The sequence below is a fragment of the Brienomyrus brachyistius genome, chromosome 10 (genome assembly GCF_023856365.1).
Source record: "Brienomyrus brachyistius isolate T26 chromosome 10, BBRACH_0.4, whole genome shotgun sequence".
NCBI classification, from domain to species: domain Eukaryota; kingdom Metazoa; phylum Chordata; class Actinopteri; order Osteoglossiformes; family Mormyridae; genus Brienomyrus; species Brienomyrus brachyistius.
In genome coordinates, this window is record NC_064542.1 from 20,697,651 (window position 1) to 20,717,697 (window position 20,047).

Here is a 20,047-nt window from a genome sequence, read left to right on the forward strand (position 1 = left end):
CTGCAGCAAGCGGTCTGCAGGTCTCAGGGGCCAGTGGGCAGAAGGCCTGGTGTGATGGATGGATGGATGGATGGCCCCGGTTGGAGGTGCTTCTTCTCAAATCATGCGCATGAAGGCCACTGAAGTGACACCTGCTAAATAACCTGATGCCTGCGTGTAAAATAAAAACAAGAAATACAAGCTTGGAATGATCATTGTATTTTTAAGAGACAAGTGAAGATAATATGGGGTCCAGAGTGGGTCCACAGTACAGAATAATGAACAAAAGAACAGAAAATCACAGAACGAAAAAACAAGAAGGAGGAACTGCAAAGGGATGCATATTTCAGGGCTAGAGACCCTATAACACTCAGGCGTGTGAGAACTCGGTGAACATCCAGATGTACCTGAGGTGAGACTGGGCTGCACCTAGTCGCCATTCCCTCCAGCCCCATAAGAGCCGCTAAGAGTCCAGTTTGAGCAAAGCCAAAGAGCTCCACAGCCCGTGTGCATCTCCGTCGGATCCAGAGTCGAGATTCCGGCATATTCCCATTTCCTGTGGTGCGATTTGGTGGCTCTTCATAAAACGTTTGCATTCAAAACTCTTTCCTCACACCCAGGGATAATAAACTGAATTGCAAACATTGTGTAAAACTGCTTTATGGTACCAGTCAGGATACCCCCCCCCCCCCACAAAACACAACCAGACGCAACAGAACATTTCATATGTCACACTACAACAATCCTTGACACTATGAATGCTTCTTGTTACCTCCCTTCAGCCTACACTCATTTCTTACGATAAGATTACGCAACTGGAACAATCAGTGTGAAAAAAATCCAATCAATCAACTGCATTTTAAATGACAATAATACTGCTCACTGTACGAGCTGGACTGGCCAAAATGGGGGGAAGGGTGTCTGATATGAGTGATTTTAAATAAACAAAAATCCATAAAAAAGAAACCAACAAATTATATACGAGTTAACAAATTACATATTTTGAAGCCACCTGTATTGAAGTTAAAATGTTTGACTTCCATCCATCCATCCATCCATCCATTTTCCAACCTGCTTATCCTCCTGGGTCGCGGGGGGTCCGGAGCCTATCCCAGAAGCAATGGGCATTAGGCAGAGAACAACCCAGGACGGGGGGCCAGCCCATCGCAGGGCACACTCACACACACCATTCACTCACACATGCACACCTATGGACAATTTAGGAACTCCAATTAGCCTCAGCATGTTTTTGGACTGTGGGGGGAAACCGGAGTACCCGGAGGAAACCCCACGACGACATGGGGAGAACATGCAAACTCCACACACACGTAACCCTGGCGGAGACTCAAACTCGAAGCATGATGGATGATGCTCCTCATTCTAATTTTTCTATCATGTCTAACTTTTATTTTACATTCCATCGAGTTTGTGAGTTCCCTTTATCCTCCATGGTGCATTGATTTAGAAAATTGTTTGCAAAAGAGCAAAACAAGTTAAACTTGCAATATGGATGATCCATCTACTAAATATGAATTACATTTGCAGAATGGCAGGACAAAGCACACAGTACTGCATAATTTTGTCAGCTAAATCCAAAAGGTATTAAAATTTATGGTAAAAAAAAAAGACACAAAGAAACTGTATTACACAGATGTTCAAGGTGTGATTATACCTCTTAATTTCCTTCCTGTCAGCTTGCATTGGTTCAGTTGACAGCCATGAGGAAACCTTATTAGGTGACGAAAAGCTAAGGCAGTGAATCAATAAACATTCTCCTTATGCATTCATACAAACCAGGAAACACAGGATGTAGGGGACAGGGCTGGTGTGAGGCTCCCAGCTCCTGCCTGGTACTTCTACAAAACACGTGACAGCTGCTCTGATCTTTCAAAAAGCAGAACTTGTAAATTAAAAAAAAACAAAACATCAGTATACATGAAACCGCTAAAAAGGTTACCTTGGGGAGAATTTAACATTCAGTCTTAAAATGTGATGTTAACATCTGTTTCAAATATTCTCAAAGTGTTTTTTTTTTTATTATTATTTTCCATGTTGAGTCATTCAAGCAAAGTCCAGCCCAGCACAAGCACAAGACCATGCCTGATTTGCCACTTTCTTACATAAAAACAGAAACCTCCAAATGTGCAAACGTCTGCGTTTCATTGGCTTTCGGGTCTGCCGTTGTCGCAGGTTACGGAGATGAAGGAGCGATTGTGGGTGGCAACAGGATTTGTCGAGGGATAGATGGAATGAGGGACATAGAAGTGCTGGATGAGACGAATGACGGAAAAGACGAGTCTGAATGTGGGAGGGGCTCACTGGCAGTCCTCCAGGGCCCCCGCCAGGTCGCCACTGCTGCTGTCCGTGTCTGAGGCCAGCGTCTGCTCAGTGGACATGGAGGAAAAGTCATTGATGGAAGACGACTGGGAGACGGTGGCACTGCAGTTCGCTGTCACACCTGCAGAGGGAGACAGAGCAGGCAGTGAGCAGGCAGTGAGCAGGCAGTGAGCAGCCAAACTGAAAGCGCAGTGGAGCCGTTTCCCTGCTGTGCTTCAGGGCACGAGCGCAGCAACATCACTAACCAGAAGATTCTTCCTTCATCACCCCGTTCTTGTTCCGTTCTTCCCAGTCCATCACCTCGTCATATATCAGTTCTGATAAAAATGGATTTCGAGGACAAAGGAATTATCATTTCTGCACATATATTAAATACATTAAGTCCACTGTGTTCGGAAAGCAGAGTTTTACCTTTCCACTGATCGATGCTGTGCTCACGCTCCTCGAGCTGTTTGTCTGAAATCTGCGGGGGTGGCTGCATGTGGCACAAGAACATGCATGGAATGAGTAACACTCCACTAATAATAACAGGTTTTGCTGGGTTATACACAGAACTAATTAAATAAAACACTTCAAAAGACATACCCATTCTTTGGTTATCTATGTTATATTAATGTGGTTTTTTTAATAGCTTGTAATTTCCTTGAAGGGCTTCCGTGGGCCTCCCTCTGCATTGGGAAAATAAGGCGACCCACTCACCGCATCAGCTTCGCTGGGGTCGTACCACACGTGGATGTAGGGGTGGTTCAGCGCCTCCTGCACAGAGATTCGGCTCTCGGGGTCGATCACTAGCATCTTGGACAGGAGATCACGAGCTTGGCTAGCTGTGGGGGGTGACAGGAAGCACTCGCACCAGGTCGTCACACTGAATCACCATATTTACCAATGAAGCCAGTACCCATATAAGTAACTATGAAATTACAGATGTGGTTTCTATATTTAAATATATGATAATTGTCATGAGAGATGCAGAAGAGAGAGAGAGATGCGGAAGAAACCGGGAGAGAATGGGAGGGGATGCAAATGGGAGAGGGATATGGATGAGAGAGGGAGAAAGACTAGAGAGAGACAGGATAGAAGAGGGACTCAGATGGGAGAGGGATGTGGATGAGAGAGGGACATATACTACAGAGAGACAGGATAAAAGAGGGACTGAGATGGGAGAGGGATGTGGATGAGAGAGGGACAAAGACTAGAGAGAGACAGGATAGAAGATGGACTAAGATGGGAGAGGGATGTGGATGAGAGAGGGACAAAGACTAGAGAGAGACAGGATAGAAGATGGACTAAGATGGGAGAGGGATGTGGATGAGAGAGGGACATATACTACAGAGATACAGGATAAAAGAGGGACTGAGATGGGAGAGGGATGTGGATGAGAGAGGGACAAAGACTAGAGAGAGACAGGATAGAAGATGGACTCAGATGGGAGAGGGATGTGGATGAGAGAGGGACACAGACTAGAGAGAGACAGGATAGAAGAGGGACTCAGATGGGAGAGGGATGTGGATGAGAGAGGGACATAGACTACAGAGATACAGGATAAAAGAGGGACTGAGATGGGAGAGGGATGTGGATGAGAGAGGGACAAAGACTAGAGAGAGACAGGATAGAAGAGGGACTCAGATGGGAGAGGGATGTGGATGAGAGAGGGACATAGACTACAGAGACACAGGATAGAAGAGGGACTCAGATAGGAGAGGGATGTGGATGAGAGAGGGACACAGACTACAGAGACACAGGATAGAAGATGGACTCAGATGGGAGAAGGATGGGGATGAGAGAGGGACAAAGACTAGAGATAGACAGGATAGAAGATGGACTCAGATGGCAGAGGGATGTGGATGAGAGAGGGACAAAGACTACAGAGACACAGGATAAAAGAGGGACCGAGATGGGAGAGGGATGTGGATGAGAGAGGGACAAGATGGTAGAGGGACGCAGAAATGAGAGGAAGGTCAACAAGAGAGGGACATAGAGGGGAGAGGGATATGGATGGGACAGGAAGGCAGATGGGAGAGGGACGCGGATGGGAGAGGGACTCCAACGAAGACAGGGCTCGTACTTTTCAGCAGGTCCTGCTCCGAGTCAGATGGGAAGGCCCAGTCGGGGAACAACTCGGTGAAGCTCAGGCCCGGGTACTGCGGCTTGTTCATCACGTAGTTCCTCACCGTCTCCATCAGGCGGCTCATGAAATCCACCGAGGGTGTGCCCAAGACCTCGATAACTTTGTTCCACTGGTCAATGTCTGCAGGATGGCCGGGTGGTTTAGGAAAACGGCTCGTGGTCGAAGCCTGGTCAGTTTAGCGGGCTACTTGTGCCTGGGCATCTGCACGCCCGCAGAGTCCTTTAGAAATGAGTAGGTTTTATATTTCTGAGATGCCAATAATACATTTGAAATCAATTCAGTTTTAAACGATTAATTGCGATGGCTGTCAAATGAAGGGTGTGAGAGGTAGAGGCAGAGGGTGGGCGGAGACAGGAGGGCAGGATCATGTGACCAGTCAGGCGACGGGCACTGTTTACAGTGACCCCCCAAATTCCTCACAATTTTCTATTTCTCTTTTCTCATCTTGTTTTGATGGCAACCCCAGACCAGTCTTCCCTCCATAATGAACCCAAACATCCGTGCGAAATGTTTGTGGGAAATACCTAGCTTTTTCTTCCAAAATAGATTGTTGTTTTTGTTTCATAAAAAAAAGGCTGTTTTCTCCCATTTGCCCTCTCTGGTGCCCGACAGAAAGCAGTTTCCTTTATCGGATCCCTTTCCAACCATGCGGTTCTATTCACCAGGCTGGCAGGTCATTCCTACATTTAACATAAACATTTTCTCAAATACACATCAGCACGCCCCGATCCGCTTTGAGAAAACAGACATAAGAAGCGAAAGCGTTATGATTAACGACAATTTGTTTTTCCTCAGTCAAGGCCAGTTAACAGAGCATCAAGCGAGAACAGGAGCCGACGTTCCCAGTCTGCTGCCAGCACTACGACTGAAACCCACTGGTGCATGTGACACGGGAGATTAAAAGGTGGTCTGCAGCACAATGAGACACAGTACAGAGATAGTAAGAGCATGAACCGAAAAAAAGTCATTTCTAAAAAACTTGCGCAAGGAGATGAGATGGGCCACGGGTCTTCAGACCTGGAAATGGGAGGGAGTGCCAATATAAATGTAAATCGTTTCCAGGCTGGGAGACAGATCAGGTGGGCCCTGTATAGAAAAAGGTAATAAAAGCTTGTCAAAAAAAAATGAAGGAATAAGAGAAAAAGTCTTCTTCTCCCAAAGGTTCCCCAGTGAAAGATGTGCACCAGGGCAAAACTCAACAACTTAATGCTTGCAAATCACTCTCCAATAAAGTGATTAGTTCCCTGTGGTGTCACAGTCACACTGGCGGGGAAAAAAAAAAATCTGTGATTTCTCAGGGCGTGTCCAAACGCCTCTGCAAACTGTCGGTGGAGAAGGAACGACAGTTTAGGGTGATTAAAAAAACAACAAAAAAATGGGGATCGAAAGACCAAAAAAAACTGACAAGAGGGAGAAAGGATACGATCTGTGCCCTGGAAGATGACGCTGCCTTTGACCATCTCTCCCATGATGCATCCCACTGACCAGATGTCCACTGAGAAGGACAGACAGCTGAGGTCAGCACAGCTCACAGACAGGCGGACAAGGTCGTCTACAAAAGAATACAGCCCCCCCTTGCCCCAGGCAAAGTGTATCAGTACTGCGTGAAGAGAATTAAGAGGGCAGTCGCGGCATCAGAAGAAGCGCCCGAGGCATGATGTGCACTTTCTGTTTTTGGAGAACAAACTCCCATTGACTGGGACACCGTTAATCCCAAATTTCCGCGTTTCCGGTTCTAGCCGTAAGGTTGATCAAATTATAAAAATTATTCATGAAGATCACTGCGAAGAGGCAGCAGCCACAGGTGATGACCGACGGCTCATTAATCAGACACGTTCCTACAAGTCAATGCAAATAATTACACGGCGGGCTGAAGCAGCGCCAAGCCGATGAGGGCCTGGGTTATCCTCGGCTCCTGTTGTGTTCCTCCGACGTGGGAACGCGGCCCAGTCACGTCACAGCAATGCAACTCCACGGGATGTCAGTTGCAATATGGCCGACTGACCAGCGATCTGTTATCTGACTGGGACCAGTACATATAACGGGCAAGGACAGCCACCCTACTGGCCACTCAGACTCAACTAATGTATTTTATCGATCGGATCCCACAGAACAGAAAAGTTCCTCACTGAGAATACAGAGGAGGACAAAGGACTCATATCACCATTGGCTCCTGGAGCAGGACCCTTATACCCAGTTGTTCCAGAGATGCTCACTGGTCCTATTCTCTGATCCTCTAGTGGAAAGTTCTTCCAGAAAGTACAAATCCAGACAAAGATTTTGTTTCAACCACCCAGTTGAGTACTCTGTGACTCTTTATATTTAACTGGTTGGTTCAAACAAAACCTTGGTCTGGATTTTTACTTTCTAGACCTGAACTTTCCACTTCTGACTGTAATGAATTACTTTTGTGAGTAACTTCCCCAACACTGATGTCACTCTTGGACAAAAGCATCTGATAAATAAAAATAAATGTAGGAGGAGGCGGGTCTCTGAAGTCAGGCTCTTTCTGTACCGTTCTCTTTGTACTTCATTCCCAGAATAACCTCGGGGGCCCGGTAGTATCGCGTCACTACGTAAGGAGTCATCATGAAGCTGGTACAGGCCGTCCTGGCCAGGCCGAAGTCCAGGATCTTCAGGCTGCAGTCAGACTTCACCACAATGTTGCTGGGTTTCAGGTCCTGTGGATATGCCACGATTAATCTGTAAGTTAACACGATCGATTATTCTGCTTTTCTTCACGCTGTGTATCTTCTCACCGGCTTTGAAACCCGACCAGCCAAAAATAACTGGGCACATCCACACACATTACAGAGGATTTATACCTGGTGTCATGGCCGATTTGGCTCTCACTGATCCCCCAGGAGCCCCTCGTACCCACCCTGTGGATGATGCCAGCAGAGTGAAGGTGTCGGATGCCGCACAGGATCTGGTACAGGAGGTAGGACATCCTCTCATGGTCCAGGTCCATATGGATCACCTGGCACAGGCTGGCGTCCATCAGCTCCATCACCAGGTACCTGGAGGAGCAGCAAACGACTGTCCAACCAGCACGACCCCCATAAGCCCAAACTCAGGGCATTACAAAGAGTCTGACACAGACTAGGGCCCTCAACCCAGCCTCTCTTCCTTTAAGATCTCCCTCAACGACATGACCTAACAGAGGGACAAAACCGGTAAATCAACCCTGCTAACCAAAGCGAAAAATCCTAAAAAGCAGGAGACTGGTGTACAAAGGGAGAAATCTGTTACTTAATACATATTTTATTAATCAAATCTTATATTGTGCCAATGGAACATTACATGGATGTGACATATCAGGACCTGGCATTTCAGGCCACCGGCAATCAACAGTTTTTTAAATGATTTATGCTTCAAGGCTTGATAAACCAATTTCTGTAATGGAACTTCGATCGGCTGGAAAGAGGCCTAGTAAGTCCAGGAACCGATGACAGGACCTGCATCACATTCTGGCAGAGGAGGCACCAAAGAGCATGAGGTCTTACAGATCTTGGAACTTCTCCAGCGACTTCTGGGGTGTGAAGACATTGATGAGCCTGATGATCTGAGGGGAGAGATGAGGCATAAAGCAGGCGTCATGGAAACGGGCACGGGAGACAGGCGAGCCCACAGGAAGACGTCGGTGGGGGGGTGACGTACGTTTTTGTGGTTAACGCACTTGAGAAGCACCAGTTCCCTGTAGGCCCGCTTGGCGTGGGTCTCATTCTGGAAGGGCCGGCTCAATTTCTTCACTGCCACAGGGATGCCCAGGACCGTGTCAAGCGCCGAGCTTTTAGAGGGAAGGCGAGAGATGTTCAAAGTTTTTACGAATGAATAGATGCTGATTGCTTTCAATAAATCAATCAGCAACCGTTACCAGATGGTTTAATTCAAAGTATTAGACAATACAGATTATGTTCACAACCATGGACCGGAAGACGACAGGCTAGGAAGAACATGTACTGGCTGGCATAAGCAGTAGGCATTCCCGGCTCCTCACCAAACGATGCCCTGGGCACCGGAACCGATGGGCCGCAGCTGCTGGTAACGCCTCAGCACGGTGAAGGTGGAGTCGCCCACCTGCACGCTGTAGAACTGGCCATCTGCCTCACTCATGGTGCCACCTCCTGGCAATCAGATCAGACCTGCGGGGAGTCGCAGTCAGGCTGGGGCAGCCAGGATAAGTCTCCCCCCCACCCACCCCCTGGGATTTTGCTGATGCACACCATTAATCGCATATAATTATTACACACAACACTAATTAAACCATTCCTACTATTTCAATATAAAAACCGGTTTATTACTGGTTACTCATGACAGGTAATATTTAAATAACACCCTGGACCAAGACAATTTGGTTATACTGACCAAAACACATAATTCAGTATAACATCCATCCATCCATCCATCCACAGGGCCAGCTTCTACCGAAGCAAAGAAGCAGAAAGTATAACATGAACCAGTTCTGTTGGGATGCTGTTAAGGTAGAATGATACATTTCTCATAGACAGACATGTGTGTGTGTGTGTACACACACACACACACACGCACACACATACAGTGTGTCCCACAGCAGCGCAGAGATTTGGATCAGAACCACGGGCCATAAATCGTCCTGCGGACCTTCGGCTGCTGCGGCAACACCGGCCAAAGACGGCAAATTCTCAGAGGGTTTTCAGAACAGCAATTACTCCCCCAGTCTGTTTTAACAGACACACTGTCTGCAGGCTTGCTCTCTCCCCCTCCCTCTATATCTGTCCACCGCCGAACGCCCCAGGGAAAGTGAACAGGCTGGGCCCTTTAGTCATGTCACTCAGGTGAGCCACATGTGCACGTAGGAAAAAAAAAAATCACACTAACAGTGTGAGGCAGAACCCAAACACACTCACTGCAAGAAGCGAAATATCTAACCGAAAACGACCTAAGAAAAACACAACCCAAGAAAGTGCAAGGGGGGGGGGGGGGTGTCTGGAGCAGTCAGCCAAAGGGGAGGGGAATCAACCCCATCACCAGTATTGGCATCAGATGCAATGGCATCCAGTGACCAGCATTAGGGAGTCGCTACAAACCCCTCTGCCAAATTCACCACTGGCCACTAGGGGGCCCTGACCACCACTGAGTAGGTGTGAGGCTCACGGGGAGACATTGACACAGTACAGGCAGAAAGAGGGTGTGTTATCAGGCTGTATGCTGTAGAGAACACACAGGTTTTTATAATCTAAAACCAGGAAACAACTTTTGAACTCTGACGATTAATTAGAGGCTACAACACACGCAGCATACACCTTACAAGACATGTAAGCGGCAGTGAAAACATTGATACATAATTGTTATATATCAGCCAATAGCAGCCCTGACAGTGCTGTAACCACGACCCACAAAGTTATGTAGACTGTTATGTCTCCATGGCGACAGCCCAGCTCAGGACGACCAGCAGCGGTGGATCATTACGCCCGTAACCCAAACCCTCCTAGTACGAGCCTCTGGGTGCCATAAAGCTCATTCCGTCTGGGCTTCATGCTCCGCTCCGCAAGGATTTAAGCTGGAATCAAGGACTAAGTAACCTGTGACTTGAAGCCACGCTGTAAAGACATCGACAGGATTAATCATACAGACGCATGATCCACAGAGCCAGATTGAAGAACGCGCTACATTGAGAAACGAAATAAAACGTCTTTCAGAAAACAGATAATATCTTATAGAAAAGTAGACGCTGAATTAATATTAAGGGGCTCATCAAAGTGCAGGTTGTAGTGAAGGAGACTGTAGTTGTAATAGCAGTGGACTTTCCACTAGGTGGCAGCAGTGTCTGGCTGGGACACGACGTACTGCTGAAGCACCCCAACAAACCCTGAACAACGGTGATGTAATGTGCAACCTTAGGTTTAAATACAATATGGGCAGGAGCGCAGATGGATGGGCGGGGTGGGGGTGATGGAGCTGAATAACGGGAATATGGCGTCAACTGGCGGGCTCTCACATTGTGGACAGCTCACCCTCCTTTGCCAGCACTCTGTCTGCACCGACTCAGCCTCCCCTGACTCGCCTCTCATCACGCAGTCACCACTCATCCTTCTTTGCCAGCGATCCGTCTCCACCTTTTCTCCTCAGGTATTGTCATGTAGCACTTCCCTCCTTGTTCCGATCGATCGCTCCATTTCTTTCTCTGCCTTCGACCTCCATCATCTCTCTCTGGAAATACATTCTTATTTTTTCTGCTTGTGGCGGGGGGGGGGGGGGGGGGGGTGACTGAAACTTGGAGGCATCACACTATTCCCACTGGCAGTTAATACCATGTACTATATGTAACATTCCTAACTAGTCCCACTGGCAGTTAATACCATGTACTATATGTAACATTCCTAACTAGTCCCACTGGCAGTTAATACCATGTACTAAATGTAACATTCCTAACTAGTCCCACTGACAGTTAATACCATGTACTATATGTAACATTCCTAACTAGTCCCACTGGCAGTTAATACCATGTACTATATGTAACATTCCTAACTAGTCCCACTGGCAGTTAATACCATGTACTATATGTAACATTCCTAACTAGTCCCACTGGCAGTTAATACCATGTACTATATGTAACATTCCTAACTAGTCCCACTGGCAGTTAATACCATGTACTAAATGTAACATTCCTAACTAGTCCCACTGGCAGTTAATACCATGTACTATATGTAACATTCCTAACTAGTCCCACAGGCAGTTAATACCATGTACTACACTGAACAAAAATATAAACGCAACACTTTTGTTTTTGCTCCCATTTTTCATGAGATGGACTTAAAGATCTACAATTCATTCCAGATACACAATATTACCATTTCTCTCAAACATTTCTCACAAATCAGTCTAAATGTGTGATAGTGAGCACTTCTGCTTTGCTGAGATAATCCATCCCACCTCACAGGTGTGCCACATCAAGATGCTGATCTGACATCATGGGTAGTGCACAGGTGTACCTTATACTGCCCACAATAAAAGGCCACCCTGGAATGTGCAGTTTTGTCTCACAGCAAAATGCCACAGATGCCACAAGCATTGAGGGAGCGTGCAATTGGCATGCTGACAGCAGGAATGTCAACCAGATCTGTTGCTCGTGCATTGAATGTTCATTTCTCAACCATAAGCCGTCTCCAAAGGCGTTTCAGAGAATATGGCAGTACATCCAACCGGCCTCACAACCGCAGACCACGTGTAACCACACCAGCCCAGGACCTCCACATCCAGCAGGTTCACCTCCAAGATCGTCTGAGACCAGCCACTCAGACAGATAATGCACGGCCCCATGTTGCAAGGATCTGTACACAGTTCTTGGAAGCTGAAAATGTCCCAGTTCTTGCATGGCCAGCATACTCACCGGACATGTCACCCGTTGAGCATGTTTGGGATGTGCTTGACCGGCGTATACGACAGCGTGTACCAGTTCCCACTAATATCCAACAACTTCGCACAGCCATTGAAGAGGAGTGGACCAACATTCCACAGGCCACAATTGACAATCTGATAAACTCTATGCGAAGAAGATGTGTTGCATTGCATGAGGCAAATGGTGGTCACACCAGATACTGACCGGTTCTGAGTCCCCAGACCCCCAATAAAGCAAAAAACTGCACATTCCAGGGTGGCCTTTTATTGTGGGCAGTATAAGGTACACCTGTGCACTACCCATGATGTCAGATCAGCATCTTGATGTGGCACACCTGTGAGGTGGGATGGATTATCTCAGCAAAGCAGAAGTGCTCACTATCACACATTTAGACTGATTTGTGAGAAATGTTTGAGAGAAATGGTAATATTGTGTATCTGGAATGAATTGTAGGTCTTTAAGTCCATCTCATGAAAAATGGGAGCAGAAACAAGAGTGTTGCGTTTATATTTTTGTTCAGTATATATGTAACATTCCTAACTAGTCCCACAGGCAGTAAATACCATGTACTATATGTAACATTCCTAACTAGTCCCACTGGTAGTTAATACCATGTACTATATGTAACATTCCTAACTAGTCCCACTGGCAGTTAATAACATGTACTAAATGTAACATTCCTAAATATTCCCACTGGCCGTTAATACCATGTACTTAATATACCATCCCTAACTAGTCCCACTGGTGATTAATTACACACATTTAATGTAATATCCCTAATTAGTTACACAAGAATATTACGGCTAGTACATGTCATCACCAAACGAGTCCCGCTGGTAATTAAGGGTGCCATAGAATGTATTTTTTCTCAGTATTTAGAAATTTCTGGTGTCTTCATACAAGGGTTATGAACTTGGTTTGGCTAAAAATGCCTAGAAGCGCTTTTATAGGCTTAATAACAGCCCTATAATTTGGCTCTAGAATGCAACAGGCCGACTTCCCTTTTTTAGTAAGCTCATTAATATGTTGATGAGCTCTGCTCTGATTGGCTGAGAAAGTTGAAGTTTCTTTCAAGTCAATTAGAGGGTAATATTCTCGCTCACATGCCAACACTGAAAGAAGTCGCACTATCAGCTGATCACCTCCACAATTTGAGAGTGAAATGCACATGATTTCTTCTCCCTTTACTTATAGTGTGGATAATGCACCCAGTGATGTCCAGCATGAACTCATTGATCTGCAGTCTGATAATCTACTGGCAGAGCGTTTTAAGTCAGTATCACTGGTAGAGTTTTATTCCTCTCTCATAGAGGAAATCTTCCCACACTCGAGGAGGCATGCTCAGAGGATGTCGGTTCTCTTCGGATTTACTTAAATCGATGAACAAACATTCTCAGTGAGGAAGTTTAACAAATCCAGATATAGATCTTCTCTTAGTGATGATCACTAGTGTGCTGTCCTTCCACCTCAGATATTCAACCTGACTTCAGTGCACTTGTTGAAGCCCAAAACAGGTTAGATTTCACTCCCTGAACACTAGAAGAACTGAGGTAAACCAAATGCACATTTTCTAAATAGTTTTTTTTTATAAACGTTCCTTAAATAGTGCAATAATTCTGTGCTCCACCCTTGTTTGACTGTTTGACATGTTTGGGTTATTGTGCTTTATCAATGTAGGTTGATGCTGCTATATTCCAGCCATCTAAAACCATTCCAATTTCTCACGTGGCCCCTTTAGAAAAATAATTGCCCAGCCCTGATCTAGAACCATCATCTCTACAATCATGTGAGGCTTAACACTTCGGTCGACAACGGACCGCATCTATGACGGTGTTCCCATAGGATTATAATGCAGTTGAAAAATTTCTATCGTCTAGTGATGTTGTAGCACAACACATTGCTCACCTGTTTGTAATGCTGTGGCAAATACCCCCACTGCAGTATAGCGCATACAGTTATGGACGGTACATAATACTGAAATGATAAACTGGTTTATGCATTTACTACACTATACATGACATTGTTACTTTAGAGTCTACTTCAAATTTGCCAGTTGACTCAAATACTCCAACTTCAGCCTCTCATCACCGTGTTTAGCATCGCAACAAGAACATTGTAATTATTTTACACCTCAGTCAACAGATGACTGTACGACGCCAGCTATCGTCAAGAACTCCAAAACGGCAAGCTGAGAAGCTCATAAAAGCTCATAAATGTGTTGTTTGCAATGAGTTACTTTGGTATCGTCTGATATTTCTCTAGCTAACCAGAAGTAGGCTACAGCCAGTGCAGAAGCCTCTTGTCGATGTCAGTATCCCGGACTGAGTAATGCTGATTACTACTTCCCTGATTCCCAGGGATACGTTTCCCAAAAGCATAGCTGCTGCATTAGCAACTTACATAACTGAGCCAATGCAACTGAACAGTTCTAACTGTGTAAGTTGCTAATGTGAGCTTTTGGGAAACATACCCCTGAACAGGACTAACCTTCTTAGTCTACTAGCAATAAATAACCTTATACAATTGGCTATCAGAATGTATTTTTTCCCTCACCAGATGCACATTTTTATGCATGCCCCTCGAGAGAGAAAGCATGTTGCAGGATGTGCATATTTGGTTAAGAGCTGTAGTCCAAGGATTTATGAATCAACCCATTGTACCATTTCTTTGACATATATGGGATTTATGTGTGACCCATCACCACGAAATGAGTCTTAAGTCGCACTGGTAGAAATGCACCCATAAGACTCATTTCGTGGTGATGGGTCACATATTTGAACAACTGTGTCTGAGATTCATGGTAGGTCAGTTCCATGCACCGAACTCTCCTCATTCAGTTATGTCGCATTTTCATTCTGTGGCACCATTCAGGGACGGACGGATTCAGCGGGGCCGCTGCCCAGGGGCCCTTGGGGTGCAGGGGGCCTGTGGGGCCCCTAGCCCAAAACAATTTGCAACGCTTATCAACAATGTATTTTCGTTTGTCTATTTCAGAGGGCCTACATTCTTTGATCCTCTGCCTACAAGGGCCACTGACCCTATAGGGAGGGCGTTTGGCTGCTCAGGGCCCTTGAATTGTGGTGGTTGTGGTGGTGGTGCTGGTGGTGGTGGTGGGGGGGGGCCCTCGCGAACGTTTTGCCCAGGGGCCCACACAACCCATAATCCGTCCCTGGCACCATTAATAACATGCACAAAATGTACGTCTTCTAATGTCACATTCCTATCTAGTCCCACTGGTGATGAATGACACGTACTACACTTAATATCCCTAACTAGTTCTGATTGCAGTCAATAGCACACACCAAATTTAACATCCCTAATTAATCCCACTGGTGACTAGTTATATGCACTTAATGTAACAACCCAAACTAGTACCAGTAGCAGCTAATAACCCGTACTAAATATATGAATACCAATTGGTCCCACTGGCAGCTAATAGCATATAAATGTAATAACCCTAACTAGTCCCACTGTTAGTTAATGACATTACTATTCCCCCAAAGTCACATACAAACTGCATTTATAGGACCTGCAATCATTACACATAATACATATTTGAACACACGCTTTTTCCTGTTATTAAGGTGGACAAGAAAAGTGATCTAGATACGAACCCCAGTTTCATCTCCTGCTGCTGCATCCTACAGGATTTGGGGGGGAGGGGGGTCATCTTCTAACTCACTGAGACCACTGACACCTGTTTTTTTTTTGATTGCAAGCACGGATAATTCGATAATTGAGTGTTCCCTTAATTTGGACCACACACGCGCGCGCGCGCGCGCGCACACACACACACACACACACACACACACACACACACACACACACACACACACACACACACACACACACACACACAAACTAATGTTGCCTTCAGGATGCTTTTATATCATGAAGCAAACCTACTGTTAAGGCATTAAGTAACATCAAGTAACTAATATAAAACATAATAAAATGAGAGAAAACACAGGTGCCCTTGGGGGTGACATCATAAGATGATCGAGGTCCCTTAAGGCCAGAGTTATGTGAGTCACCAAGGAGTGACGTCCACTGCAGATCATAGCCCGTACACTGCAGATCATAGCCCGTACTCTGCAGATCATAGCCCGTCCACTGCAGATCATAGCCCGTCCACTGCAGATCATAGCCCGTCCACTGCAGATCATAGCCCGTACACTGCAGATCATAGCCCGCCCACTGCAGATCATAGCCCGTCCACTGCAGGCTGCACTGGCGCATTACCAGATCGTGGAGAGAAGGTGGAGAGCCGACTTTTAAAACCTCACCCACCTGAAATCCCAGGCCTCAATGACTCTGTCAATACATTAGGGCATTCAAGGGAAAGCAGAAAAACAACAGAGAGATATAAATAAAATATAGAATCCATAACACACTAAGCATTTTGATTTATATACTGGGAACAAATTCCAGAGTGTCTTGCAAATTGTCAGCAGCTCACTGACATGTGCAGCTTCTTGGAAGTCTGTCATTCCACTGTTTAGTGCCAGTAAAACTGGCCGGCAAATTTTAGTGCCGTAACATTATATTGCGGGATACAGTATTTTGATGGTAGTTTAAAAAGCAACGCCATTCCAGTATTTTCCCAAGAAATCGCCGAGTGGAGAGGGTGGGGTAATTTCCCTGGCAATACAGTAACACCCCCCCCCTCATTGTTCCTAATCTGCCTCCCTGAAATCAGTATGTCCAATGTTAGGTGTCTGGTGACAAATAGCTCAGACCAGCACAGACACAGAAGATCTCAGATCTGGGCAGCAACATCTGATGAACTTCCTTCTATGAGCTTATAAACAGATACGCAGAGCTACGAAGGAAAAAGATCTCAGCTGCGTCGACGGTGTAAATAATAAGAATTAATAATAAATAATAATAGTAAACGATAAAAGCACAAACCATGATTTTCCCACATGCTGAACTTCCTTCCAGGTACAGACAGCAATTTTAAAGAAAGAAAGACACACTCATGGGCACAGATTGCGTGGTGGGGGGGGGGGGGGGGGGGGGGGGGTCTCCACGGGGGTAGGATTTTGGATGGTCAGCATAACACCGGAATGGACTGGAAAGCATATCCCTCTGCCTGCCATATCATGGAAACACATTCCTAAGCATCACCCCCCCAGGAAGCTAGTAAAATGATTCACACCCAAAAGGAAGTACAGTACAATATCCGGCTGAATGCTACCGGACCGGCTCAGTGGTGACAGGCCTGGCACCACGTTATGTGTAAGAATTGCTCAGCTGTGACCATCAAGCAAAAGGACTGAGACTGAAAGGAAAGAGTCCAAAACACTGGTCAAAAACAAGAGACAGTGCTTTATGTTAGGCTCGAGTCAATGAATGCTAAAGTCATATATGGACTGTGATTTTGTGGGGATTAGTCCATTTTTGGATGGGAGGGGGGTATATGGGTATATGGCCTGGGAAAGTGCTGTATTACCACCTCTCATGTTCTTCACATGTTTTACGGGAGATCAGGGAGAGGAATGCAAGTGAGAGAAGTATCATAAAACACTACACCCTGAAATGAAAGGCATGCATCATGCATGAGCACAAAGACACCCCTCAAACGTCCAGAACCCCGGGTGCACCACACCAGCTGAGAATGCCAGCAGCACCGCCATCATTTGCTCCTGGGGAGAGAATCACTGCTCTGCCACTTTCTTGAGCCGCTGCGTCCAGAAGTGTTTCCATACCTCCTTATTGTGTTCTAGAAAGCCCCATCACCTGCCTCTTATTGTGTATTGATCTATTAGCCTGATACCCTGTGGTTATACCACTGCCCTACCAGCAGGGGGTGCCGCATTTTTCAGCAGGCAGTTAAAATCCTCAAGTCTTGGCATGTGGACATCATTAATAAAATTTCGGTTTATACGATGCAGTATAATGACTCCGCAGTTCAGAATAGTGACTTCAGCTACATTATTGATATGGAAAGGCTTTCTATCCAATTAACAGGTCGATTTTGATTGCAAATCAAATAAGGTCCCTGTTTACTTGAAAGTTAGCAACAGGGTGCACAGAGGCTCACAGATTGGTTTTCCCTGCACGGCGCCCCGAGCAGCTTGAAAAAGACTTGGTCTCGGCCATCTTACTTCAGCATCCAATGGCTCCCCTGTGTCACAAACTTGCACTTATTTCACTTTAACTTCCTTCAGGCCAGAGATAATGTGAGCTGTACCGAAACGGGCCCGGAAGGAGAGAGTCCCAGAACTGCACACCATCTGCAATCTATAAACTCAAGGTGACACTATTCAATCTGTTCTTTAACAGAAATGCTGTATATGTATGCATGTATACGCACAAACAAACACAGCCTCTCCCAGGGGTACGATGGGGTTACGCTCCGACAAACATATCGTAAGGCGAAAATGCATTTTAATACAGCACACCTAACCTAATAAACACCATAGCCTAGCCTAGCCTACAAAAAATGTTGAATATCTCATATAATTCATAGACTAATGCAGTGAAAGTAAAAAACATCGACCCATCGCAAAGTCAATATATTGTATGCCACTATAGAAGCATCTGCCAAAACAAAGCATCTGTCATTCCAGGCATTTTTATCTGACAGTTATTTTTCCCTTTATATTCACACACATGAATTCATATATTTATATATATATATACACGATATATGAGGTATTTTGTACAGACGCTTCCTAGGTTACGGTGGTCCGTCTTAAAATTCACAGCAGGGTCAGACAGTCCCTGAGGAAATTCAAGGGCCCAACAGTGACATCATTCTGATGACCGCAGGATTTCGTTCGAGCTAGTCGGAGCCACACGCTGCTGTCTGTTGTACCCTTGAGCAAGGAACTTAACCTGAATTTCCCCAGAATAGAACCAATGAATAGAAAGCAAGCACAAGCCTTATGCTGCTGCAGACACTGCCACGCTTTCCATTGATAAAAGAGTTTGGATTTCACATTACTGTGCATTCTGTGGACTCTGGGCCCCCTTAAGTGCCATCAGATGAGAACTATGTGTAAATGTAAAAATCCGGTTTCTTTTTTTTAAGTTATTTTCAGTCAGCGCGGAGCTTGATTCAAAATTCAAAAGTGTATGGATCAGCTTATCACTGTAAGTAAACCGTTCAAAAGTATGACATGCGGCTAGTCTCGGATTCATCAGCAGCGTGACGGAAGTGTGTCGGTCCGAATCGGCCCGTACGTCAGATCAGAGCGATCGAGCTGGGGGGCGGCGGGCGGCTGCGGTCTGATGCGGGGGGCTGTCATGGTCGCAGGTGCGTCTTACGGCCGGGCAGTCTTTGTGAATCCGCTGCCTTTTTTAGGCCAGAGACCCAACTCTAGGTCCCCCGGTAAATACCGGATACTTTACAACGATCGCCAATTCGGCCGTAGCGTGAACTTAGCGAGCATGGACGGTATTCCCCGCCTGCCGTCCTCACAAGCACCCGAAGCCCCCCTCCCCGTCGATCTGCGTAAGTAATTTCAATCCAGCGGCTGGCTCCACATGACAAGTCCAGCCCCATACTCTGCCACTGCGGCACCGTCAAAGACCATAGCGTACGGTGGTCGTGCCCCGGCTGCCGCCCCGGCTGCCATCCCGGCGGCGCCGACCCCCTCACGTCTCACTCCACAAACCGGGTGTCGCCAATGAAACTCACCGGCCGGGCTTCTTCTTCGTCTTCTTCTTCTCCCCCCTACTTCTCTTTGGGACTGCGGTAGAAGTAAAGAGCAGCGCAGGCAGGCGACGTAAATTCAGCCGCACTTACCGCGTCTCTCTCGCTTTCCCCGGATTACTCCCATGCACGGCACGGCACGACGCGGAAAGGAAGCAGGCTGTCCGCTACGGCATTCACGGCGGTACAGTTCGGACGGCCCGAGTTCCGCCCACCGAGGATCCGGATCACGCTCCCGATCCGGTTCCCGATCCCACATTCCCAGCCTCTGTCAGCGGCATGACTGGAAGGGGGGCGGCGCCTGGTCCCTAAACGCGCATTACGTCATCGCGGGCGGGGACGCGGAGGGGGCGTACGAAGGGAAAGCTCGTTCTGCTTCTGCAGGGACTGAGGAAAAGCTTCGTTTGCGGGAACAGAAAACTGGACACTGAGGCCTAGCCCAGTCTACTTAAATACATATGAATACAAATGCCTAATCCCTCTTTCATTTTACTTTTGCATTTGTTTGTTACTTTCAGTGAGACGGTTAAGGCTTTTCGTGCATGTGTGCATGAATGAC

The 20,047-nt window shown here is 46.4% G+C and overlaps 1 protein-coding gene across 4 annotated transcripts; it reads right to left on the reverse strand.

The window, feature by feature from the left end:
- Window positions 1-182: 182 nt before the first annotated feature.
- Window positions 183-19,854, reverse strand: LOC125750225 (mitogen-activated protein kinase 9). Of its 4 annotated transcripts, XM_049027687.1 has the most exons (13): window positions 19,474-19,850; window positions 8,813-8,868; window positions 8,445-8,589; window positions 8,105-8,234; window positions 7,951-8,009; window positions 7,326-7,464; window positions 6,960-7,125; window positions 5,868-5,939; window positions 4,382-4,564; window positions 3,016-3,140; window positions 2,728-2,791; window positions 2,562-2,633; window positions 183-2,437 (listed from the first exon to the last, which is right to left on the reverse strand). In XM_049027687.1, the coding sequence occupies exons 3-13, from the start codon at window positions 8,558-8,560 to the stop codon at window positions 2,295-2,297; spliced, it is 1,269 nt and encodes a 422-aa protein (XP_048883644.1). In that variant the 5' UTR covers window positions 8,561-8,589; window positions 8,813-8,868; window positions 19,474-19,850; the 3' UTR covers window positions 183-2,294. The 4 variants fall into 4 exon arrangements, with proteins under 4 accessions (XP_048883644.1, XP_048883642.1, XP_048883643.1 ...); XM_049027685.1 differs by lacking the exon at window positions 8,813-8,868 and having other exon boundaries at window positions 19,474-19,848; XM_049027686.1 differs by lacking the exon at window positions 8,813-8,868 and having other exon boundaries at window positions 19,582-19,847.
- Between the last annotated feature and the right edge of the window lie 193 nt (window positions 19,855-20,047).